Here is a 27790-nt window from a genome sequence, read left to right as displayed (position 1 = left end):
ACTACGTAGTGACTACCGGGTTCATATTGTTCTGTGTTAGATGGCGCCACCGAACTATACGTTTGACAGTTTTTAACGCATTTTGAATTTGAATTGAATGTATAGTTAAATAAATATAATAATCTATACATCATTAATCCTTAAAAATCCGTGGATATATATATGGATATATATATGGATATATATATATATATATGTATATATATATATCCATGGATTTATTTTCAAAGTTTTTATTGAGTTGTTCATTTTAGGTTCACTTTGAAAATCCGTCTATAGGCCTCATTATATTAGATGTATAAATGCATATATTGATTTATACATCTTGTAAACATATATATATATATATATATATATATATATATAATTACAATTATATAAAAAGACAAGATTCAAAATTATACAATTATTTTATCAATAGAAAATATTTACACATTATTTATACCAGAAGATTCATATATAACTCAACCGAAACCCCAATTGGATAAAAAACTAGAATCTTATAAGATTGCTCCATGATTAACATCATATTCATAATTGATAGCTTCGAAAAGATTTAGTTTTATCCAAGGGTACATCAATTAAAAAGCATAATCAAAGTAAAATTAAATTAATTCATCATAATATTTAACAACTTTCTCAAAAATACTATATTAGACAATTGTTAAAACTAATTATTTGTAGTTAATATATAGAAACTATTTGCCAATGTAATTAGTAGTATCTTATTGGTCGCCTTCTGCTTTGCGGGGTTCTGCATCACCTTTCGGTTCACCTGGAAAAATAATAGTTAAATCTCTAGTATATACTAGCTGACCCGGCAAACGTTTTGCTAAGTAAGGTATATTCTAAACAATTTCTAGAGAATCAAAAATATTAATACTTTAAATGTATAAGGATGTGTTGTTTGAATGCTATATACAATAAAGTATTATAAAAACAATAAACCCCATTAGTTTATCTATATTTTGTCAATACAATCAAACTGCAAGTTTTATACACTTTCTATAGAAAACATGGTATAATTTAATCCAAACCTTTTTTGGTCCTTTGACTTATTGATTACGTTTCTAGTTATCCAGATTCTTTTTGGATTCTGGATTTTGTGTATAATTGTAAATAATACTACTGAGCTTATACAAATTTTTCAAATTTCTGCGAGGAGAGATAGAAAATGAATTAGATATATCTGCTTTGACCTGCTTTATGAAAAGTTTCACGTAACATACCAAGAATTAAAGTAAATTTATTGAAAGTATATGTATATGTAGAGCAGGGCAAGGCACAAAGGTCCAATTTGAGTTTGAGCAAATATAAATTTTATTATGAAAATCAAACCAATTTTATCACAACAAATAAAACATTTCAACTAAACAATTATCTGACTATGTTCAATATAACTGCCAACTACTTCACCATTGTAGAAATGTACTTTTTGATGTCTTTCAAAAATTTGTTATCTAGACCTTTTTACCCCATAGACGGGGTAACTTTGAACGTCCTGGTGGCAAACAGGTTTAATGTCTTATTTTAATTTTAAAAGTATGTTACAAAATAAATTTCTCCATCATCCATCTGGCATTGCTTGCTATTATTAAGAATTAATTTACTTGCCACTTCGTAATAATTTTCCGTGGTTATTAAAAAATTTATATTATTCACGTAATAATTTTCCAAAAGTGGTGATTAAAAAATGCATGTTAATATATTTGTATCAAAACAGAAAACCGAATGACAGTTGACAATTGAAAGTTAATGTCATAAACTAAATGGATAAAATAATTAATTTTGAATTGGAATGAAAACGGGAGAAAAAGTATCACATTTGTTTCTTCTGGCTCTAAACTACCTCCCTGCCAATTTTCATCTAAATCGGTTCAGCCGTTCGTGAGTTATAGGTGTTCTAACTTAAGCGATCCTCTATATATATATATATATATATATATATATATATATATATATAATATATATAGATATGTATAGTATATATATATATGTGTTGTACAATTCTACAAGACCATGATCAAATATTGTGGAGTATTGAAGTGCAAATATGATTAAGCTGATAATATATATGCATTAGAGTCCATTACCCTTATCGTCTGTCCCCCCCTGTGGTGCTTGTGGCGGCAGTTGTGCAGGTGGCGGTGCCTGTTGCTGCGTCTGCAAATCGGGTGCCCCAGGATGCATAGGAGGAGGTTGCTGTGCAGGATGTGGCGGTGGTGCTAATTGCTGCTCATGATGGTGCATCGGAGGCGGCGGATAGTGCCCCATTGGCGGTCTGGCGACGTGATGTCCGCCGTAGGGGTACGGTGCATGTGGCGGATAACCCTGATACCCCTGATGATGGTATGGAGGATATGGAGCGTGGTGCGGAGGCGGTGGCGGCGGCTGCTGCCCCGGCGGTGCTGCGTACTGATTCTGTGGCGGTGGAGGAGGATAGTAGCCGCGAGGCGCGTACTGGTGAGGCGGCGGACCGTATCCGACGGACGGAGGCGGCGGCGGCATGCCGGGATGGTGAGCACCTGACATTGGTGGCATCACGGCTGGAGGAGTAGAAGTAGATGGTAGATAATTGTGTGATAAATTAAGGGGCTAATTTTGCGGTAACGCAGTTGATTTTGTTATGGCAAACATAGCGCTTGTTTCTTGGTAGGAAAAACTGTGAAAATACTAATTGCTGTACGATCAGACAGATAAAACCGTATGCTAGAAATGCCTTTCACACAAATATAATTATGACGAGTTTTTTTTAACTTCCCGAAGGAGAAGTTTATGTTATCATAAAAAATCCGATTTGCTAATTTTATGTTTCTCGACGTTTCAAGCCATTCTGAATCGAATGAGACCAAATTTGGAAAAAAAGATATATATATATATATATATATATATATATATATATTAGGGTGGTCCTTAAAATGGTCCCAGGGGTTCAAATGGTTCCAAATAGATAAAAAACAATTCTCTGTAAGTTTTAGCTTTTAATATTGACGTTTAAATAGAGCGCAATTCAATCAAACTTTGTATGGAAAGAGTATGGAAAAAAAATTGAAAATTTAAAAAACATGTTTTAGGTATAACTTAGCGACAAATGAATAAGTTTTATTCATTCATTTGTTTGCTAAATTACATCTAAAAAACATTTTCAAAATTTTATAAAAAAATTCCATGCTATTTCCATACAAAACTTTGATTATTTATGTTACATTTACATTGGACTTTCAGCTTTCTATTTTCCTTAAATTTAACTTTGTAGAACGGTAAATAAATTTTATATGAAAGTTCAAAGTGTGTATATATTTTGTTGAAGCACCCTGTATATATATATATATATATATATATATATATATACATACAGAGTGCTTTCAGGTTTGTGTGTGTGTGAACAGATTTTTTGCCGGTAAATCGACGTTTTCTCAATAACGACTAGACCGATTTCAAAAAGCCATTTGATGTATCTCGATGAGGACTAGCGTTTATCAATTTTGCGCGACGATCAGTCAAGTCATTTCTTTGTAAATAGCTTAATAGTGCAAAAATTTTCGCCCACGTTTTAGCCCGCAATTCTGAATCGATTTTGAAAATTCAAAAACTGTTCGAAAATATAAGTTGGGAATCACATGCTAATTAGTTTTTGGTAAAGATCGGCCGGGCCATTTTCTTGTAATAAAGTGTTTAAAATTTTATGATTTTTTTCCTGACGGTAGATACCATAGTCTTATAGATCATACTTAAATATTACCGTCCTACGACAACTCGTTTAACATTAAAAATTCTTCAAAGTTTGCAAAAATTAGTATCGTTTTTTTAGCATTTGTCAAAATTAGACCTTTCATCGACGTTTGCTCAAAAACGCCTGAACCGATTTCAGAAATTTAAAAGCCATTCGATGTATCTCAATGAGTACTATATTTTGTTAGTTTTGCGAGACGATCTGCTGAGCCATTTCTTTGTAATTTGAAAAAGAGTGTTAAACTTTTCGTCCACATTTAAGCTCATTCTACCGAATCGATTATAAAAAATCAAGAACTGTTCGAAAGATATTAGTTGGGAATGATACTGATTAGTTTTAGGTGAAAATCTACCGAGCAAATAACTGTTGAAAAAATTTAAGCCGATTTTTATAAAACTCTTTTGGCGATATATATCATGGTCCTATAGAACTTACTGAAATATTACGGCCTTACGACAAGTAGTTTAATTTTAAAAATTCATCAAAGCTTGAGCAAATGTGTAGTTATTTTTTGACGTTTGTTAAAATTTAAATTAGACCATTTACTTGGTATAACGATAGAGTACTTGTTCTTAATGAACATACTAAACCATTCAAGTCCTGCGGAAACTGGTTCAATTATAAAAATTATTGATTTTTGAAAATTTGCTTTTTGAAAATACTCCGAGTTAACGTGTGCGTTCGTTTTCAATTATGTGTAATAAATCCACTCGGAATACTTTTAATCACTCATAAATTAATTTGTTTATTATTGATTAAGTCGATTATTTACACATATCGGAAAGTTCATGTAACTTGCCTCAATGCAAAATACCAATACCTACTAGTTAACAAATAGATTTTCACAGATTTTACTACCAAGAAAGAAGGCTTCATTATCAGCTGTGTTACCGCAGAATTTGCCTATAAAGCTGGTGGGTTAAATATGCAATGGCGATATGAATTTTATATGTTTGTTATTTTGCATGAGATGATACCTTGTGGATGATGTGGTGGAATATGAGGGTCGATGGGCATCTGTGCGTGCGGCGGTGGCGGTGGCAGGCCGGGTCCCCCAGGACCAGAAAATTGCACTAGATAAAATGATCAATGTGTTAAAAAAAAAGCAGAACATACATGTGAACACAATGAATTAAATGACACCAATTCCAAACCATGCAAACATTTGTCTAGATGATAACGATGGAGGGTAATGTACAACTTTATTATTAACTTCCCGAAGGAGAAGTTTATGTTTTCATAAAAAAATCCGATTCGCTTATTTTATGTTTTCTCGACGTTTCAAGCCATTCTAAATCGAATGAGACCAAATTTGGAAGAAGTCTGTGTGTGTGTGTGTGTGTGTGTGAACAGATTTTTGACCTTTCGTCGACGTTTTCTTAAAAACTGCTAGACCGATTTCAAAAATTTAAAAGCCATTCGATATATCTCGATAAGGACTATCGTTTCTCAGTTTTGTGCGATGATCTGTCAAGCAGTTTTTTGTAACTAGCAGAAAAGTGACAATTTTTCGTCCACGTTTTAGTCAAAAATTCTGAATCGATTTGAAAAATTCAAAAACTATTCGAAAGAAGTTATTTGGGTTCGCACTGATTAGTTTCGGACAAAGATCGGGCAGGCCTTTTCTTCATAATTAATTGTTAAAAATTGAACTTCCATTGTGCATCATGCAAATTGCTAGAACCATTACAAAAATTATATATTTTTTTAAATATTTTTTTTTTTTAATTTTCAAAAAATTGGATTTTTGAGAACTTTAAAATTTAGAAAAAAATGAATTTTTTGAAAATTTGGATTTTTTTATATTTTGAGATATTTTGGAAATTTTGAACTTTTTTTCGAATCTATCGCACTGCGTTAGCTGCGTAAACAGAGAATAAGGAAGCGCGTAAGCGCTGTTTCGCAGTCTAACGGGTAATCTAAATTCATACTTATTAAAATCTATAAAATATCCTCTAGTTTAATGTGCATATGTCTAATGATCATTTTTGACCGCCAAATGGCACTTATTTTTACTTTTCTTTTACGAAATCTCCGAAACCGCTAGACCTGCCTTCCCAGAAATTTTATCAGTTCTTCATTTCGTCAATACAAGTAAAATGTTTTATGAATCATTCAAATCGGTCGCTCCGTTCTCTCAAAAATTGAATTGCAGTTTTTGGCACTTTTTGCCCCGTATCTTCGGAACGGTTAGACCTGGCTTTGCAAAAAACTAATCAGCACGTCTCCTTATCAATACGAATCGAATGTTATTTGAATTATTCAAATCGGTTGATCGGTGTTCCCGAAATCGTCGACGAAAATTTGTATCCGCACACACACACACACACACATAAATAAATTTTTTCTAAGGTATGCCAAAATGTTTAGAAACCTTTAAAACGTAAAGATATATAAAAAAGTGTCATTATCAATTTTTTTGCGATTACTATAATTACCTTACGGGAAGTTAAAAAATCGACTATTTTAATTTTTTGTTTTGTTTGTTTTCAATAATGTGTAATAAAAAAATTGTACTAAATCGAATAATTAGCAATAGTTTAACACATCATGGCCGTACAGCAACTCGGCATACTTATAAATCACTAAGAAAGTCCTAAGAAAGTTGTTTAATATAAAAATTGACTAAAAATTGGCTGCGATTTTAGAAAATACTCTGTACATGTGTTTGTTTTCAATAATGTGTAATAAAAAAAAATGTACTAAATTGAATAATCAGCAATAGTTTATCACATCATGACGCTCTACAGCAACTCAGTATACTTAAATAAATCACTCATAAATTAATATATTGATTTCTTATTATATCGATTATTTAAATATTTCGGAAAGTTCATGCAACTTGCCCTAAGGCAAAATGCCACTTACAACCAGTGTTTATTTCTAATTTATTTCTATTACCTGGTTGAGGGGCCAAAGGCGCCTGCTGCGGCGGCATCTGTGCCTCAGGATGCGGCGGCGCCGGTGCATGATGGTGCCCTTGTGGCGGTTCCACCACCGGTGGCATTTGATTACTTTCCGAAATTGGCGGTGTTTCCACTGCCGGCGGTGGTGGTGTTGGTTCATTCTTAATTTCACTCTTTTCCTCCGTCTTCACTATCGGCTTTTCCTCTGGAGGTGATTTGGAGGCGCTTTCATCGCCTGCACTTGGCGGAGCTGGTGTTGGTTCTGTTGTTGAACCTTCTGGAGGCTCTATTTCCATTGCTTCAGATTCGTCTTCTGTTTTTATGGTGTCCGGTTTTTGGTCTTTGGGCTCTTCTATTTTTTTGGGCTGCTCTTGCTCCATAGGCTAGAGGAAATATGATAGTTTCAATACATTTTTTTATTTATGTGGAATATATAGCTTTACAGAATAATTAGTTTTTGGTAAATTCTAAAAAAGCATATTGAAGTAAAACTTCTTTATACGCGAGTAGGGTGTAAATCCGTACAAATGCAACGGAAGTGCGTTACGGCAGATAAGATAAGATAATAGCCGAGTGCCAATGATTCGTCATTCGCTCTCGATGATATCATTTCTATACGAGTCGATTGTGATTAGTCGTCGTGTATGTGAATACAGAGTATAATATATAATATAGAGATCTGTCGTTGTATGCGTGCCTGCATCAACGTTGTATGCGTATCGGCGTTTTTGAAAGTAAAAAAAATACCATCAGTTAATAAATGTATGTTAATTTTAATTACATGAAGTTCTTCAAACACAATTACATGATGATTATTTGTTTAGGCGTTGTTTAACATAATCCACTGTGTGATCGATTATTATAAAATTTATTAATCAGCAATTACTTAATTTCTCTAATGAAGGTTCATTTCTAAATGCTAATTACAATGACAAACCGATCACGTCATATTTGAAGAATGATTTTAATTACATTATTGTTCTAAATATTATACATATTTTTAATGCTATTATACTCGTAAATATATAATTTATAATTTATCATTATATAAATGTGTATAATGGTTGACACTAATAATTCGCATTCTTTTTTTTATTTATTTAGCGGTGCCTATTGTATGATATGTAGCTACAATAATTAGGTTTTGGTAAATTCTAGAAAAAATATACCTTTGTGGACAAGTATGTTTGAATTTATTATATCCTTGAAATATGTTATTAAATATATTTATTAAAGATTGAACAGGATGCCCTATCAATATGTGACGGTGAATGAAAATATTGAAGTTTTGTTTGCGCAATGAAAGGGATCATTTGATCGGAGTTGTTTTTCGAACTTGAATGAAAAACTTCGATGAAAAAAATTGTAAAGCTTTGAATTTGATAATAAAAAAGGTTTATCAAAATTCATTTGAAATTGTTCAATCTATTCAATATTTCCATTGACCACATACAAATGGTGCACCTTGTATATATGAAAAAAATGTATCAAAACATTATTTTCTGTATTTAAATTCGAAATAACCGCGATTTTGTCCACAACTTTCCATCGGCCAACACACGTGCCGGCAACGTGTTGAATAGAATAGAATCACTTTAGTATTTCGAGGTTAAGCTAAACAAAATCAATTAGAACGTGTTTTAGTTAATATTTTCGTCAATCAGTGATTTTTTAGTGATTAATAATTGTGTGATAGGCTCTCGTAAAATTGTACAAACCGCCGGACATTGTGCAAAATAAAAAAAACAGTCAAAAAATACATAAAAGGTATGATTGAAACTAAACTCTTCCTTAAATTCCATTATGGCATCAGACTTTAGAGCAAATACACTAAAACTATAAAATATTAAGAATTTATAAAGTCTTTGAAAGATCCACATGATGTTGCCTTTTATATATATACGACAGACAGGTGTCTGTATTTTTAGATTAATGGATAGATACTTCTCTGGTCTTCTAAAGTATTTATTCGTAGTATTGATTATGAACAATCGAGAGAAAGGACTGCCCTCGTGGATTTTTTTTCTGATCGAATATTTGTTATTGACATCATTCACTTAGAAGAGAGAGATATGAGACTTAGAACCTACAATCTCTTCTATCCTGGTTTACTTTACAAAAATATTTATTCGAGTCAATGATTATAATCAAGAAAAGGGCTAGTCATTATGAATTTTGACAAAATCTTGAATTTATACATAAACTACAACTATAGCATCTATAAAACATACTAAATTTAGAAAGTCTTCAGATGATCCATATATAGTGGTCATAATTTGTTTGTATGTTTAGATTAATCGATAGTTACTGCTCTGATCTTCTTAAGTATATATTCTTGGCATTGATTATAAACAATCAATGAAAGGACTGTTCTCGTGGATCATTTTTTTCTGATTGAATAATTGTTACTGACATCTTTTACTTTGTAAGTCTTAGTATGGACAATCCCTTCTATTCTGATTTACTTTAAAATATTTATATGTATCAATAATTATTATTAATCAAGAAAAGGGCTGGTGGTAATAATAAATTTGTCAACGTCTTAAATTCAAATGCTTCTGTTACATCTTTCATTACTTACATTTCATTTTAACATCCTTTACATTAAAAACCTTAAAACATACAATTGCTTCTGTAGCATTAGAATATAATTGAATGCATTATATTCCTTCTGCATTTTAAAAAAGGTATTTCAAAATAAAAACAATATTCATTCAATAAATGCATAATGACATAATGAAAAGCAATCTAGAACTTCCAGTTCATCTTCTAGTTACTGACATAATTCAATTTGTGATTCTTAGGACAGTCAATCTCTTCTGTTCTGATTCGCTTTATAAAAATATTTATTCGTATCAATGATTATCATTAATCAAGAAAAGGGCTGGTGGTAATAATAAATTTGTCAACGTCTTGAATTCAAACACTTATGTTACTGTAATATCCTTTACATTAAAAACCTTAGAACGTACAGTTTTTTCTATAGAATTATATTCCCTCTGCATTTAAAAAAGGTATTTCATATTAAAAACAATATTTATTCAATAAATGCATAATGACATTATGAAAAGCAATCTAGACCCTTTCGATTGATTATTAATAGTTCGTTAAACTCAAAATAAAAATTCTTTTTAATTTGTTACTTAATGTTTTCAAATTACTATTATGCAAATTCAAATAAAAAATATCGGGCATTCTAAATCAGCGTGACAAATGTTGAAAGTGTAATTCGTAGCTAAAAATTTAAATTAATGTAGGAATTTAAAGAGACTCTCAGGAGTTTTTAATAAAAGATTAATATTATATATTGTATGTAAATATTCACTGATTTATTTTTATTATTGCTATAATTAAAAATAAAAACGATTAAGTTAAAGCAAAAGTTCTTATAAATTATTTTCATTGCGTATCAAATCTGCATTATTGTTCTCATTATTTTTATTATTTCCTTATTTATGATTGTTCTTATTATTTTCATTATTTTTCTACTGATTGACTCTTTTTTACTTGTTATAATTTATAAAAAAACGATAAAGTTGAAGCAAATCTTATAAATGATTCTTATTAGATATTGTATGTATTTATTTTTTTACTGTTCTTATAAATTATTCTCATTACATACCAAATGTAATTCTTTTTTACTTATTGGTTTTTTATAGCTCATAATGAAAAAATAATAATAATAGTAAGTTCAAGTTATAAATTATCCTTATTTTATATCATCATACAAAATTGTATTTCACTGGTTTCTTTGAATTTATAACTGGATTTGACCACTGACCACAATGAGTATATATAAATATATATATATATATATATATATATATATATATTTTACCAATTGTACTATTTCACGAGAGCATTTCTATTAAACTGTCTATTTACCTGAATATAGTGCAGAACTATCATCTATCCGTGTGAAAAGCATGGTGAGGAAATTACACATCAAATAAATTTAGTGATAAAAAAATACTAGTGGTCTAATAAACGACACAGACATGCAATAACTAATAATAATTTAGTTGTTGGTGAAATTATTTATATCGGTAGTTATAAATTTGTGAGACTACTTGTGTTGTGCTTGGTGAGTGTTAAAAAAGTGATGTAAATGTGAAGAAGGTGAAAAAATACTTCATAAGGTAAGAAAAAGTTGTATTTTTATGTTTTATTTAATTTTACATATTAATAATTATCAATTAAAACTTTGGTTCATAAAAATTGCATCCTTTTCTTTGTTTTAATCAATTCAGTACTAATCATGTTTTTTTAAGACACATGACGAATTGTGCAAAATTAATAATAATGATAAACCGTTACTATATTTAACACCATACTCAAATGCAAAATGTTCTTCAAAAATATTTTCAAGTGATAATTTAATTATTAAGCAAAATGTAATTTTTAAATATTATAAATATTTCACATGTATTTGTGAGATAAATGCTTTACAGCAGTAAAGTGTTGCACATAAAACCTCCAGTTTAATATTGTCTAAAATATTATCCTTTACATCTACTTACCTCTCTCGATCCCTGACTATCCTCAGTCGGTGCAGATGCCATAGTAGCACCTGCAGCCGCAGGAGCATTATTCTGTGCCTCTTCGACAGATTTTGGGCCCCCTGTACCACCAGCTGATCCTCTGTTTGCATCATCGGCCCGAGGACCTTTGGGTCCGGCTAAACGTTCTTGTCTTAAAGCCTCGTATTGTTTTTCCACCATTTTCTGGAACGCTTCTTCGGTCACGGCTGGTTTACAGTGCTAGAGAAATAGATAGATAATTAATAATAATCTTATATATAAAAATGGAGCTCTCGATCAAATGATCCGCTAAAACTCGAAAACGGCTAAACCGATTTGGCCAGTCTTAGTCTTGAAAAATTCGTGCTAATCAGTAGGTTGTCGGAAAGGTGAGATATTATTTCAAAATCGCGTAGAAACTTTACATTTTTAATTTGAACATTTTTGTGGAAGCGTAATTTAAATAAAACAATGGACGGTGGCTAATACGTCAAACGTCAAACGTTTTTGACTCATGATGTTTAATTATGTTTAATAGGATGTTTAACGTGAATATTATTTAATTATGATTAAATTGTAGTAAGTAGTTTTGTTCGTAGTTATATTTATACACAAAAACGTTATTAAACTGGCCGCAAGTGTTATTAGAATCTCAAAATATTAACTTTTTTGAAATGTTGATATGAAAATGCAGTTTTTGGCATATTTTTCTCAAACACGGTGCTCTAAAAGATCTCATTTGTATAATTATATACTCATTGGTATTTATAGAACATTTTCTAGGTTATATTCTTATTTATTTATGCCATTTCAAATTAGAACCTAAATTTGGTATCCGTCAGAGGGACATTTTGTCAAATAACATTTTCCCAGTTATAATTTCCCAGAATTTATCGAAGAATAGATAGTAATATATGAAGGTCCAGGGTTAAAAAGGTCCACCACCGATGTGTCAAAAACCAGTAAAGTTAAGCATTGTTTAACAACAATATTTGAAAGTAGAGGGAAAAAGATGTATAACCAGCTATAACCTTGATTCTCATGACTTTGCTATCGGGAAATAAACGGAAATCTTTGAAAATCCATAATAAAAGTATTTTCTTCCGTTGGTAGTTTTTAGCATTAGTTAAAAGTGTAATTATTTTGTAAAATACCTTTAAAATTAAAATAAGACATTAAACCTGTTTGCCACCTGGCCGTTCCAAGTTACCCCGCCTATAGGGTAAAAAAGGTTTAGATAAATTTTTGAAAGACAGCAAAAAAGCACATTTCTACAATGATGAAGTAGCTGGCTGTTTTACTGAACGTAGTCAGATAATGGTTTGTTTAAAATGTGTTATTTGTTGTGATATAATTGTTTTGGTTTTCACAATATAGTTTGTATTTACTCAAAGCCAAGTTGGACCTTTGTGCCTCGCCCTGCTCAACATATATACTTTTTATTAAATTTACTTTAATTCATTGAATTTTACTTGAAGCTTTTCAAAAAGCAGGTCAAAGAAGAAATACTTAATTCATTTTCTATCTCTCCTCGCAAAAATTTAAAAAATTTTAATGAGCTCAGTAGCATTTACAATTATACACAAAATTCAGATTTCAAAAAGAACCTAAAAAACTTGAAACGTAATTAATAGGTCGAAAGACCAAAAAAGACTTGGATTGGATTATATCATGTTTCTTATAGAAAGTGTATAAATCTTCCAGTTTGATTGTATCGACAAAATGTGGACAAACTAATGGGGGTTTATTGTTTTTATAACACCTCATTGTATATAGCATTCAAACAACACATCCTTATACACTAAAAGTATTGATATTTTCGATTCTCTAGAAATTGTTTAGAATATCCTTACTTAGCAAAACAACGTTTGCCCGGTCATCTAGTTAATAATAAAAATCATAGTATGATATTTTACTGTATGGGTAATTTTATTTTTTTAAATACCTTCTTTAGTTCTTGTTGGAAAGTTTCACTGCTCTCAATAAACTTCCTCTTCTTAGTTTCAAATTTGTCTTCGATTTGCTGCAATTCAGCTTCCAATTTTTTCTGATGCATTGTTAATGAATGGACTTGCCTTCTTAAAACCTGGTAAACGATTGTACAAGTTAATAGAGTTAGATTGTTGGAGAATAAATACACTGAACATGGATACTTTAATTACTTCGAAAGACCAGATATAATTTATAATTACATAGGCTATGATTGATTCAAAATAAGTAGTTTGGTTCATTATTGTATTTATTTGTTAGTTGTTAACAGTTCAAGAAAACTAGCTTAGTACCTACAATAGTAAATTATTTTATTGCTGTTAGATGTGTAACACCTATGAAGGCGCAAGCAAATATTTTAAATTCCAATTAATTTATTACCTGCATTCTAGATGTTGTCACTACAGATCTTACATCTGGTACGATTGCATCAGAAAATATTTCATTAATCAGGCGGTGATTTCGGTTGTAGCGAGCAAAGGCTACATGTTTAGCAGAGTAACCATCATCTTGATCTGAAAGTAATAAGACAGTATAATTTAATTATTATGGTTAAATTAATGTAATATTATTTAAATCAAATTATATATTTACCATCTTCATCTTCAGCTGGTTGAATATCAATTCTTCTGTCTTGTTGTTGTTGTTTGCCACTTGAACGATCATGAACGTCTCTTTCTTCTGAGACAAGAGTCACTATAAAAGATAACAAACTATTATAAGAATATCTTTGCTATATGTTGTTTAAACTAAAGTTAATTTAATAGATAAATTCTGGATATTCCAATAAATTTATATGTTTTTCTAAATAATTAATCCACTAAATAAAAATAATAAATACGTCATCAGGTTTTTCTGTCAAAAACAACTTTTTATGATATAACAATATTATTAATGATGATTACATAATATTAAAAAACTTATAAAAGTATGAATCATCTACTTTTTCTTAAAAAACGAAAAAATATGTAGAAATATATAAAAAATTAGGAAGTAAAAATTATTTACCTAATTTTTTGTTGGTTGGATTAAATGTATAAATATATATATATATATATATATATATATATATTATATTACCCTTACCTGGTTTTACTCTATTTTTAGCAGCAATATAAGCCAAATAAGCAGATGAGTTATGATAAGCTTTCAAATTCTTCTCATATTCCACTTTATCAGCTTCATATTCTTCAACAAATTCAACTTTTTCGCTCTCGGGCAAGTCCCTCCACATTCCTCCAATGATTTTTCCGATTTCCCATAATTTTAGATCTGGATGATTTGCTTTCACTGAATCCCAAACTCTACGAGAGTATCTCATGTAGGGCATGAGGGGTTTCTCTGGGGCTTTTGGTGGTTTTAGGGCCGTAGCCTAAAAAAAAGATTATTGATAAGATTTACTTTGATATTTAAATTTGCTTACTTTTAGTGAATGGGAATTTATGGATTCTAATAATCTGCTTAATTAATAAATAGAAATAGAACAACAAAATAAATAATCAATTAATGTTTGATTTTTCAATTTAATATTATAAACATTATTTATTTAATATTAGCAAACTTCATAAACAAATATTTTTTTCTAAGAATTTATATCAAATAATATATACATAATTTTATTTATTGAAGATATTTTAGTTATAAAACTTGCATGAATAAAAATCAATTCTTAAATTTAAAAAAAGAAGTATTTTGTTGCACAATATAATATAATAATTTAAACAGTAATCATTTATAAACAAATAGTTTTGTTAAACAATATAAATCAAGTTTTTTTATGCAAAAATCATAACTTGTTACTTATTATATATTAACCACTTTTTGAAATACAAACGTGGTAAATAAAGACTATGTTTCCATTTTAAAAATACTTACAGAAGCACTAGCTTTGCTAACTTTCTGCGGCAAATAACCAGGATGACTGTGCGGGGTCACTATGAATGGTGACCCAGAATTATCTTTTCTGCTTCCTCCATCTCCACCTCCTCCACCACCCGAGGCTCTTAATCGTTCTAAATAAATAAATAAAATAATATTATTATCGTAAGGAAACCTAGCTTAACATTACAAATAAACATGATTAGTTGTAAATGATATAAAAGATATTACATAAAAATATTATAGAATACTTGTAGTTCCTAATGCATTTATACTATTACCATGATATTATTACAAGTAGAGTAAAACAAAAACTCTTATTGTTTTTATGCAAACGTTTGTAAATCATTATTAACGAGGCTAAATATTACCTTTATGAAACCTAGCTTAACATTACAAACAAACATGATTAGCTTTTTGTAAATAACATAAAATTTGTTATTACTACTTTTCCACGAATGATAGAGATTCTTTAAGGAATTGTATCATTACCTTGTGATTGGATAAAAATATTTTAATATCAGTGTAAAATAAAAAAAAAGGAGACAAGTTGAAATATAAGACCTAACCTATTTGACATCGAATTGAAAATTAACTTTAAGAAAAAAACATTTGCTTTTCGTTACACAAACTATCACTTGTCATAAACCCCTGAATATGGTTTAAATATAATTAGAACTATTTTTAACAGTAAAATTAATACCAAACACAAATATTTTGATTTGTGGTATTTATAAACGCCATATTTGTTTTGATGCAAGTGTTTGTAAATTGTTGTAGTAAATATTATTTATTAATTATAAATACTCACGAGTGCTTTGTACAGGTGTACTAACTGCAATTTGTTTATATGTAGGTGGCATAGACATTTTGGATAAAATATATCTTCTAAGCCTTTCTTAAAATTATTGTGATATCTTGTTGTAAGTTCTGCAAAATTCATAACACATTGATTAATAAATTAATTGCGCATAAATTAACTTATACACATTTGAACATAATCAACACTTTGCTACATGAATATTTCAATTATTTATATCTTATTATTCTAAAAAGCAGTATCTTTATATAATTTGTATACATATATCATTCCGTACATTTTCGAGAGTCCACCAACTTGATTTTTATAAATTATATAGCTTAATATTAAATGCTCATCAATAAAATCACATTTTTATACATTTTACTACATTATTCTCGATATTAGTTATAAAAATATAATAAAATTGTCATCTACATTTTGTTGACAAGACGCCACTAAGCAAAAATTGATTCGCCGGTAGTGTTGCCATATAGGATAAAGAATGAGGTGAAGTGGGCGCGAAATTCAAATTTGAAAATGAAATTTAATAATAGACTTCAGAATGATTTTGTTTGGAATATTATTTATCAAAATTTAATTAGTTTTTTATAAAAATGTATATTTGCATTAACACACTTTCTTATTCATCAAATTATTCAAATGTTTATATAATGGTATATAAGTATTCTAAAAATGTTACTTTTTTAATGAATTTAACATATTTAAAATTTGTTTCTAAAGCTGAAAACATACATTTCATATAACCAATTCAAATAACATATTTTTTGGAAATAGTCAATAACTTTTTAATAGATCCAAAATCATTTTGCTACATTTTTTTTGAAAATCAAAATTTATATTCGAGTTTTTTTCTAAAACACATTTTCAATATTTGAGACTTGTATTATTTTTATTTTCAACAAACAAAAGCTGAATTGTCAGCAAAGTAATTGTAAATACAAATTCTCTTTAGAAGACTATTATGATTTTTAATTTTACACATTAATTTCACCAATTATTTAGGTATTTAGCCAAGTCGATAAAGGGTTTTTAGAAAAACTCTTCAAAAATAGCTTTGATTTTTATAGAAAAATTATTCTCTTTTAATCTTATTTAAAATCAGAAGCATTTCAGAAAGTAAAAATATTTTTCACTGTTGAAACAATAAGTATGTTATTTATATAAGGCAATAAATTTTCTCTGAAGATAAAATTATTCGTGTATAGTTTTTGTGTTAAGAATAGTTTTAAGAACAGTAGTTATAATAATAATTAATATTCATATCATCAAAAATTTCTGTGTGAGACAATATATATTATATTACTTTTTTCTTCTGAATTAATCAACTAATAAGTGCCATAAACACAAAAATTAAATTAATTGTATAGACTTATAAATGATATAAACTTTAATATGAAGAGTTTGGTGTATTTTAAAAGTTTGGCTTCCTTAGGACACATATTATTAAAAAAATTACAATTTTAAGAAAAATACTTTTGAATTTTTGCAAAAACCACCTTCTTTTCATAATATTTGGAAATTTATTCAAGATACGTATAACTTTAAGAGAAAAATATGCGAATTTTTATAAAATAAAAAAAACAGCTTCATTTCATTACATTCTGAAATTTATTCAAGATACGTATGAAAGTATGTTAAAAAAAAAAAATGGTATGATTGTATTATATGAATCTTTCATAATTTTCATTTATGAAAACGTGATTGTTGTGCTTAATTCAAAAATATTCTGTTTCTTAAAATTCTGATTTTGTTCTTTTAAAAATGTGCCAATCTTTTACAATACATCAAACTCTTTATAAGAATTAATTTTAATTTTGGTGGAAATGGCACTTTAAAATTAATTAATTTAGCATAAGTATATAATTTTTTTACCAACATAGGAGATTCTTATAATATAAAAATTGAATTAATAATAACAACTGTACTAATAACTATTCTTAACATTAAATCTTAACATACGAATAATTTTTTTCAAAGGAAATTACTCAAACTGTTTCTTTATATAAACAACATACATATTTTTAAACAATACATAAAATATATCCCACTTCTGAAAATATTTGTGATTTTAGATAATATAAAAAAAATGTTTTTTTTTTAATTACAAAATCATAGATGTTTCTGAGGAGAACTATTCTTATATTAATTTTTATGTTAAAAAATAGTTCAACCACTCAAAAACTTATATTTTCAAAAAATAAAATACATTTTTAAACAATAAAAAATATCTCTCACTTCTGAAATATTTGATTTTGAATATTAAAAAACGGAAATCAAAAAAAAAAATGTACAAAATCAAAGCTAGAAACAGCTTCTTACACTAGTTTTTATGTTAGGAGTAGTTAAACCACTCTTATTTTCCATATAAATAAAATACAAGTTTTAATAAAATACAATAAAAAATATATCCCACATCTGATTTTTGATATTTAAAAAAATGCCCAAAATACATGTTTCTCAGTAACATTATTTATATATTAATTTTTATGCCAAGAGTAGTTCTTATATAAATAAAATACATGTTTAAACAAAGAAAAACTTGCCTACTTTTGAAATATTTCAGATTTTAAATATAATTAAAAAACAGAAATTTAAAAAAAAATGTACAAAATCAAAGTTGTTTATGAGAACTTTCTATTTATGCCTTTATTGACTCGGCTAATGATGTATGTATATTAAACATTGATTAAAACTATTTCAATTCTGATGTTTCACATCAATTTAATTTTATAATGGTACTTTAATAACTAACATCATTTGTTTTACAACAAACTATAAACAATTAAATTAGTTACAAATTGAGAAAACTTGTACATCATTAATAATATTCATAAAATATGCACAATAGAATTAAATATGCATTTTTAAATATTAATATATACACAGCATAACAAATTCTATAATGGATATAGTTTAACAAAGTGTACATAGCACAAACTGTAATGTAATTTTTGCACTTTATAAATTATATCTATTATTTCACCAAAGTCTATGAAGATGAAGATTCCTGGACAGAACTGATCTAACGTCTTGCGTGAAACGCAAAGCATCAAGCACAGGCAGCAATGATAGCAAAGCCGTGTCCATGGGGTCTGAAAACCATGATTTTATAGGTATAGCGTTGTCTGGATAGCCTCTGTAAGCCCCCGGAGAATTGTCTAGTATAAAGACTCTGTTTAGATCATCACAGATCGCAGACAAGTCTTTTGTGTAAGATCCTAAATCAGGCGTACAATGTTGTCTATAATATCTTCTCCTTAAAATACCACGTCCGTTATCCAGTTTATCAGCAACAGCTGCCCCATAAATCTCCATACTGGCTGTAAAAACAACCAGGTCGTACCATTGGGACACAATGTCCAAAAAAAAGTCCACGTGTGGTCTTTTATGAACAAAAAACCTCACAGGATGCTTGTCTATTGTAACTTTGAGTATAAAATCAGGCGGGGTACCAGGTTTAACAGTCGACCTCTGCATTGCATCATGGTGCGAATGGATTAAGGTTTCATCTAAATCTAACACTAATGTTTTACGCTTAACAATACTTAATCTGTGTCTGGAGATAGGAGATAAGGGGTATATCTCGTATTTTACTGGCTGATGTTGCACCCAGGCTCTGACTTGTTTTTTGAACATAAAACACAAACATGTCCATACTTTGGAAACTACAACGTAAAACGCACGCAAGCCCATTTGCAATTGTTTAAGCATTTGGGTAAATTTGATAATAGAAATATGGTAATAGAAATTGAACTGAATTTCTATTTTGAGAAGTTGGATAGTGGAAACAGCTCTTTCATATTCAAAATTCTGGATTGACTTGATAAAGCAGTCTCGTTTGAGTCTTCAGAGTTCAATATTTTGAAAATCTGAAATAAACAAAAACTTATTTACTAAACTTTTCAAACCGGAATTAATATTTGTTATTCATTATAGCAGAGGAAATAAATTTTTGTCCAGGACGCGTTAGGCATAACTAGTGGTGTATGGCATTATGCCTTAAGGCAAATTGCTGGAACTTGCCGTACAATAAGGACATGTTCGAGGAATATTAAATGTTTTCCAATAGATTATTATAAATGCTGTAACTTTCATTATTGTTATTTTATAGACAAAATATAAGAGCTTATAAATTAGATATGAAAAATAATTAAACTAAAAAAAATTAAAAGATTAATCAGGCTAAGTTAGAATAAAGGACCTTATCTCATATTTCTGAGAATTATATAAAATGAATTGCAAAGTTAAAAACTATTTATTTGAAGTATATAAGTGAGCTTAGAACTTTAGCCAGAATTAAAATTAATTATTCTGAATTATTTTTGATATTCAAAAAAATTATATTTTCGAAATTAAGAAAATAAATTAAATTAAAAGAAATTAAAAATTAATTGATTAAAAAAATTGTTTCCCCAACAAGAAAGTTTTTTTAATCATTCAAATTGGTTGCTTAGTTCTCTCAAAAACTGCAATTTTTTGCACATTTAGCTCTGTATCTCCGAAACGGCTCTACCTGTCTTTGCCTGAAACTAATCAGCACAATCTCCCTATCAGTAGGAATCGAATGTTTTTTGAGCCATTCAAATCGGTTGATCCGTGCGCCCAAAAACGTGGACGAAAAAATGTCTCCACACATACACATACATTTTTTCTGAGGTATGCCAAAATGTTTAGAAACTTCTGAAACGTGAAGGTATTCAAAAATTTTCATTTTCGATTTTCGGCCCATTATAATAACTTACCCTACGGGAATAGTGGTGGAGATAAGTGCTAGAATTTATAGTTTTTGAAAAAACGGAGCATCCGATTCGAATGATTCAAAATACATTTTGTTTGTGTTTACAAAGTGATAAAACAATTAGTTTTTGGGGAAGCCAAAAAAAACTTTTTTTTTAATTTCCAAAAAATATATATTTTTTAAATTTCGGAAATAGTTCGGATTTTATTTTAATTCTAGATAAAGCAAAGCAAAATTTTAATTTTGTAATTCAGTTCACATAATTCTTAGAAACATGACATAAGGTCCTTCATTCTAACTTCGCTTGATTAAAATTTTTTTATTCACTTTTCATGTAAACATACATAAAAGTCGTTGTCATCCAATTTATAAATTCTTATATTTTGTCTATAAAATACTAATAATGAAAGTTACAGTATTTATAATAATCTATATGAAAACATTCAAAACTCCTTGAATGTTTAATTACAGTACGAGAAGTCCAAGCAATTTGCCTTAAGGCATTATAATTTACGAATAAAATTAAAAGAATCAAATAAAATGTTACGATTGTACTTTTGAATGCAGTAGCGTGCTAATAATATAATGACTTATTAAAATTAAACTCAACATCGGTAAATATTAATGCTATAAATTAATGTCTCCCAAGAAATATATATAGTCTAAGAAAAGCTTTAAAGGACGTTCATGATGGGTCCTTGTCTGTCGATTGATTATTTTGATATAATTTTAATTATAATAAGATTGATGATATAGAATACTCAAATTACACAATCATTGTTTCATATTTATATATAATATAATTATAATTTATATATATATATATATATAATATATAAATTAATAATTTAAAGTTTTATACAAAAAAATCTATACAAACAATATGTGCAATTAATTATTAGATGCTATCAAAGTATTATGCATAAAGTGTACATATATTTTTTTTTATTCTATTATTAGTAGATTTTTAAGTTATAAAATTATTAGTGTAATGTTATAAATTTACTGTACATAGCCGATGGACGTATATATATAAATAAATAAATAAAGAACACAAGCAGCCCTAGATAATCAATCGCCTATAACAAATCCCTAGTCATTTTAGTAGACCAAAATTTTTTCCAGAGCTTGATAACCCATCAATTTTAATGTTTTTTGTGAACGTCTTTCATTGAATGTTGTTCAAGAGTTGTCTGAGCATATTGAAAAGCATAAATTTATCCGCTACAACATTTTCAAAACAATTCTAAGATATTGGAGATGGAAAGGTTACCATCAATAAAACTAGATGTATCAAATTGTATAAATCTTTCTCTATGTGCACACACAGTACATAGTTTATGAATAGTTTGCGGAAAGAGTAAAAATATTAAAATCTGAAGATACAAGATTGAAGAAAACTAAGTACTAAGTAAGTTTTTGAAATCTCACTCGATTCTCTAGGCATGTCTCAGCATAATTTATAAATGAATGTTTGGATTAAAAAAAATGAACAAGTGCCGTAACAATATATTGAAACCTTGAAGCTTCAAATGTGTTGAATCAATTTAAACGACATCAGTTTTAGATTAGGCTGGCACTTGCAATGACTATTAATATGTCCCAGGAATATTTATATATGGCATTAAAAAAGTGAACAAGTGCTGTAACAAAATTAAAACTTTGAAGGTCCGAATGTGACAAATCAATTTAAACGCATTAGTTTAAGTTTCAGATTAGGCTGTAACTTGCAATATGTCCCAGGAATATTTATATGTGGCATGCTTTGCAGTAGGTAAACCATACACAAAATTTGTGTTAGCTGCTTCTTTCATATTTATACAACACACTCTACATGCACAAATAAAAATTTTCTGGAAATATTTTGTATAGCATAATATAGACTTATATTTGTTAAGTTTTACTTCTTACTGTAAAGGAAAGCAATTGGCATTATGACAAAATTCATTGACAGTTGATATTTTTCAAAGCAATTGATATTGGTTCAATATTTAATTTTCACACAGCAATAAATTAAAATATCAATATGATTAGCGTTAAATGTGTCATTTATCATTTATTACTTACATTAATCTATATGCCTAATTTTTGTTACCACCATCATCTTTTTGTACTAATCTTGATAAAACTTTTGACTTATGATGTCAATTTATTATCACAATATTAAACCTCGTTATCATCGCTCAAAAGGTTTTAAGATGTAATTAGCACTCGAGATATGCCATTTATCACCATCAAAATTTGCCTAATTAAAAATCAGGTTGATCGACTTGGTTAGATTGATTTATTACACAAAATGAAAACAAAATCGATAAACTACAACTGACAAGATTGACGACGAATGTAAGATGGAGAGGAAATTAAAGTTGGTTTTATTTATTTCACTTAAAAACAATAACATTGATTAGAGACTAGTTGGTGACATTTTATTTAACTTTTCGAATATTGACAATAATCTGACTGCGAAGACGCCAGTCATAGATTGAGGGGTGCCTGAGGCGATTGTAAAGGAACAGTGTTGCCAGATGGGAGGGAAATTTGAAAATTTGAGAATGACAGATTTGAACTCAAAATTTAAAAAAAAAGAAACATAAAATTAGGGAATCGGATTTGTTGATGAAAACATAAACTTCTCTTTCGGAAAGTTAAAAATACAAATTTAATGCATATTTCTATTAAATTTGAATTTGCCGCTGCCGCTAACTGATGTCACGTGACAAATTTTGACATTTCAAAGCACGTTGCCATATTTAAAAGTTAACCTCAAAATACAAGTCGTGTTATTTGAAACCAATAATAATTAATAATAAATAATTTAAAAATATATTTATTAATTTGATTATAAATCTATTTATTACAATGGACGATGATGATGTACCACAATTATCAGCAGAAACATTCAATATTTTACAACAGTTTTATGCAGAGCAGGCTGCTAAGGAAGATATTATATCTAAACAAAACGATGAAAAAATTGAGTTTCAGGAGAATTGGGTAATTTTAGGAATATATTAATATTTTCTATGTTAAGTTTATACATAAAATGTTGCTCTTGTATATATTGGAAGCCTTATCATGATACTTTACAATTGAGCTGTTCAGTGCATACACTGACTAACTCCTAAAATTGATTTCAAAAATTCCTTTTATAATAAAAATTGAAATAAATAATGTAGATTAGATTCTATATATAAATATATAGTAATTAGTATTGACAATTTTGTTAAGGCATATATATGTGATTAATTCATCCTCAGCAATGTTACATGTCTTCTTTGTCATATGCTTGGGAGGGTTTGTCATTTCAATTTGTTGTTAAGTTTTTGTAGTAATTATGTTTAAAGTAAAAAATGAATTTTTGCTGGTTCATCAAGTATAGATGTTACTACAAACAGTTATTATTATACCTAGTACTATCACATTAAAATCTAAGTTTTTTTTTAAATGTGGAGTAAGTAATTGTGTGCAATTTATACACCAGGATGACAAATAGTGTACAATGCATTTAGCGAATACCTGAATTGTATTATTAAGTATTTAAAATATCTAGGACAATACTAGGAATATAATCTTATTTTAAAAATTTATCAGGTAGAAAGCATCATTACCTCTATAATTTTAAATTTTAGCAATTAAGCCAGTTTTGGTATGACGATAACACAATACAGAGTTTAGTTAACATCATAATAAACTCAGTAGATGAAGGAGCAAACGTGGCTCTAATATCATGCCCTTCATTATATAAACACTTAAAAGAAAATTGTTCACAAAAGGATATGAAAGGTACATCACCCAACAACAAATGCATGCATTGCACAAAAAATTATAATAATAATTCCTTTACCTTTTAGTAAAATTATTGGAATATGATAAAAGATTTGCTGTTCATGAAGACTTTGTGTTCTATGATTACAATGAACCTTTAAATCTGCCTAAAGAGCTAGAAAAATATTTTGACTTGGTAATAATGGATCCACCATTTTTAGCAGAAGAGTGTTTAACAAAAGCTTCTAAAACTGCAAAACATTTATCAAAAAACAAAATAATCTTATGCACCGGTGCTACAATGGAGGAGTTGGCGAATAAAGAACTTGGGGTTAAAAGAACTAGTTTTGTACCGCATCATAAGAATAATTTGGGAAATGAATTTTGTTGTTACAGTAATTATGAGTTGCCTAATAAATTTTAGTATACAGATATTGATACAGGGGTTTTATTTTTTGTTAAAATTTGAATTTAAATATTCTGATTGACTGTTTATGAAATTATATTGAAGAAAATATAAATTCAAATACATTTGGGAAATGATTTAGCTAATTTTCAAATTTCATTCAATTTGTTGGTGCTGGTACCTAAATGTTCTGGCTAGTCTAAATATATTCAGTCTAGTTAAAATATGTTCTAGATAGTCTGGAAACGTTTTGGCTAGTCAAAAAATGTTCTGGCTAGTCTGAAAATGCTTTGGCTAGTCGGAAAATGTTGTTGATAGTTTGAAAATGTCCTGGATACTTGAAAATATTTTGGCTAGTCTGAAAATATTTTGGCTAGTTTTAAAATGTTCTGGATAGTTAGAAAATGTTATGGCTAGTAGGCAAATGTTTTGGCTAGTCTGAAAATGCTTTGGGTAATCTAAGAATGTTCTGATAAGTTAAAAAATGTCCTAGATAGTCTGAAATGCTGTTGGCTAATAAGAAAATAATGTTCTAGCTAGTCTGAGAATGTCCTCGTTAGTTTAAAAATGTCCTAGATGGTCTGAAATGCTTTTGGCTAGTAGGAAAATGTTCTGACTAGTAGAAAAATGTTGTGGTTAGTAGGAAAATATTCTGGGTAGTCTGAAAATGTTTTGGCTAGTTAGAAATTGTTTTGGCCAGTTAGTAAATGCTGCGGCTAGTTAGAAAATGTCCTGGCTGTGTTGTCTGAAGATGCTTTTGGCTAGTAGGAAAATGTTCTGGCTAGCCTGAAGATATTTTAGCTAGCCTCTAAATGCTTTGGCTAGTAAATAAATGTTCTGGCTAGTGGGAAAATGTAATGGCTAGTCTGAAAATATTTTAGCTCGTTTAGCCAGAACATTAGAAAAATGTACTGGCTAGTCTCATAATGTTCTAGATAATCTGAAAATATTTTGGCTAGTCTGAAAATTCTCTGGCTAATCTGAAAATGTTGTGGCTAACGGAAAAATGTTCTAGCTAGTACTAAAAAATATTTGGCTAGTCTGAAAATGCTCTGGCTTATCTGAAAATATTCTATTATCTGAGAATATTCTGGTTAGTCTAAAAATTTCTTAGATAGTCTGGGAAGATTTGGCTAGTTAGAAAATGATCTGGCTCGTAGGAAAATGTTCTCGCTAGTAGAAATATGTTCCGGCTAATCTAAAAATATTCTAGATAGCCTGAAAATGTTTTGGTTAGTCTCAAAAGGTCCTAGATAGTCTGAAATGCTCTAGCTCGTCAGAAAATGTTTTGGCTAGTTAGACAAAAGATTTTCTCATAATGCTAATTGGATAATATTATTTAAATAATACTTTACATGAACATCAATGCCTTATCAAATGAGAAAAATAAAAGTACACATAAAATTCCATCAATTATAATTAAAGATAGTTATTATTTCAACATTATCCATTTCTGAACATCCGCATTTCTAAATTAAAGTCATTTTTATTTCTTCTCGCTAACTAATAATACGTATACTTCTTATGAAACTTGCAGAACTTCCTATACTGCCAATTGCTATGCACGCCCTTGTCAGTCTTCATACAAGTGCACTCAACTTCCACATTTCCCTTATCTTCTTCCACGTCTTTTAAGGGCTCTAATTTTTCCACCTCCACTCTGGTTTGTTCCTTGTTCTGGTTTGAAGCAGTGCGAGCAGCTCTGGGGGCTGCTTTTACGTTATGTGAGGCACTTTCAAGGGGGCGACGGAATAAAACATCACAAACCTCATCAGAATCGTTGGTAGAGGCTACTTTGGTGGTGGGTTGGTCACTGGCTGGACGTTTTACTTCAGAAACACTTCGAGCAGTGGTTGGACCTAGTTCTCTGCTAGATTTGTGGTGAATTTTAGGTTTGATTTCTAGGCCCGCAGGAAGGCGTTCTGAAGGTTTGTTATTCGCGTTTAAGACTTCGCGAATATGTAATTTTTGGTCGTCATCTTCATCTTTTCCACGAGTCCTGTAAGAGGAATAAGTTTAAATTAACTAACTAGCACTTGGGTAATAAAATATTTTTGAACTAGTACCTCTTTGATTTATCTTCATCAGGTTTTTCCTTGCTGGATCTATAGATAACTCTAGGCTTTTCAGCAACCATCTCATTTTCCTTCAAATTTTTGGTTGACCTAGGGACTGGTTTCAAGTCATGATCACGCGGTAAAATCACTTTATCCTCCGAGGTAGATTTAGCTCTAAATAAGGTTCTTCGTTTTGTATCTATATCCAAAGAGCGTTTAGGTGAAGACACTTTTCTGTAATTAAACAAAGAAATAAACCAACTAATAATACCAGATTATTGGGCAATTCTGCTTCGTAGCATTGCGTTGTCATGAAAACTGTGAAAATATCTATCTATTTGCTGTGCGATCAGGCGTATTTTACATACAAACAAGCAAGGAAGAATGTTATGATAACAGAATCTTTGATGATGCAGCTTGCTTGCTTTTGTTTGTATGTAAAATACGACTAGCAAATACATAGACAACGCTATGCTACGAGGCAGAATTTCTCCATATATTTTATAAGTTTATTTATTACACCAACCTGTGTTCTTCAAGAGAACTTCCACTAATTGCCAAGTGTAGTTTACCTTTGCTCATACCACGGTTTTTAGAAAGTTTTGCAACAACCTTATCTTTAGCTGTTTTGTAAATTGTTTTCTTAGATTCTCGCATTTTCGGAACATCGTCAGTGGATTCTGTTGTCGATGGAAGATTAGATGTTTTCTTAAAAGCACCTTTTCGCTTAGGCGAGGCTGTTCTGCTCGTGTCAGTACTTGAATACTCTCCTGATTCCTTTGGAGACATTGTAGTCGGTTGCGAGCTCAACTGACTCGATGTGCAAGCAATTTCTGTTAATTTTCTTTCCTTGTCCTCAATTTCAGACTTTGAAGGCTCAGTGGATGAAATCGGTTTTAGACATACGATACACGATGGCGATTTATTGGCGTTCATCTCGCCGCTTGATTGGGTCTTTGGCGCCAAAATTTTAAC

The 27790-nt window shown here is 29.4% G+C and overlaps 3 protein-coding genes across 3 annotated transcripts; 1 reads left to right on the top strand and 2 right to left on the bottom strand.

The window, feature by feature from the left end:
• Positions 1 to 725: 725 nt before the first annotated feature.
• On the bottom strand, positions 726 to 16261 carry LOC113388390 (SWI/SNF-related matrix-associated actin-dependent regulator of chromatin subfamily E member 1-like). Its single transcript, XM_026625774.1, has 12 exons — positions 16124 to 16261; positions 15838 to 15956; positions 15024 to 15160; positions 14235 to 14520; positions 13743 to 13844; positions 13530 to 13663; positions 13105 to 13245; positions 11160 to 11399; positions 6635 to 7022; positions 4711 to 4806; positions 2094 to 2546; positions 726 to 775 (listed from the first exon to the last, which is right to left on the bottom strand). Exons 2-12 carry the CDS (start codon positions 15893 to 15895, stop codon positions 726 to 728), a joined length of 2085 nt encoding a protein of 694 aa, XP_026481559.1. The 5' UTR covers positions 15896 to 15956; positions 16124 to 16261.
• Positions 16262 to 18808: 2547 nt separating this feature from the next.
• Positions 18809 to 23013, bottom strand: LOC113387713 (CTD nuclear envelope phosphatase 1 homolog). The gene is made up of 2 exons (XM_026625079.1): positions 22655 to 23013; positions 18809 to 19718 (listed from the first exon to the last, which is right to left on the bottom strand). Exon 2 carries the CDS (start codon positions 19558 to 19560, stop codon positions 18829 to 18831), a length of 732 nt encoding a protein of 243 aa, XP_026480864.1. The 5' UTR covers positions 19561 to 19718; positions 22655 to 23013; the 3' UTR covers positions 18809 to 18828.
• Positions 23014 to 23422: 409 nt separating this feature from the next.
• On the top strand, positions 23423 to 24776 carry LOC113388389 (EEF1A lysine methyltransferase 1-like). The gene is made up of 3 exons (XM_026625773.1): positions 23423 to 23581; positions 24217 to 24370; positions 24439 to 24776. Exons 1-3 carry the CDS (start codon positions 23447 to 23449, stop codon positions 24774 to 24776), a joined length of 627 nt encoding a protein of 208 aa, XP_026481558.1. The 5' UTR covers positions 23423 to 23446.
• The last annotated feature ends 3014 nt before the right edge of the window (positions 24777 to 27790 follow it).

The sequence above is a fragment of the Ctenocephalides felis genome, unplaced genomic scaffold (genome assembly GCF_003426905.1).
Source record: "Ctenocephalides felis isolate EL2017-DRISC unplaced genomic scaffold, ASM342690v1 CF-g0.4_SCAFFOLD_03572, whole genome shotgun sequence".
In the NCBI taxonomy this organism is placed as follows: Eukaryota; Metazoa; Arthropoda; class Insecta; order Siphonaptera; family Pulicidae; genus Ctenocephalides; species Ctenocephalides felis.
The sequence above is the reverse complement of the archived record's forward strand: the minus strand, read 5'-3'. Positions and strand labels throughout refer to the sequence as shown.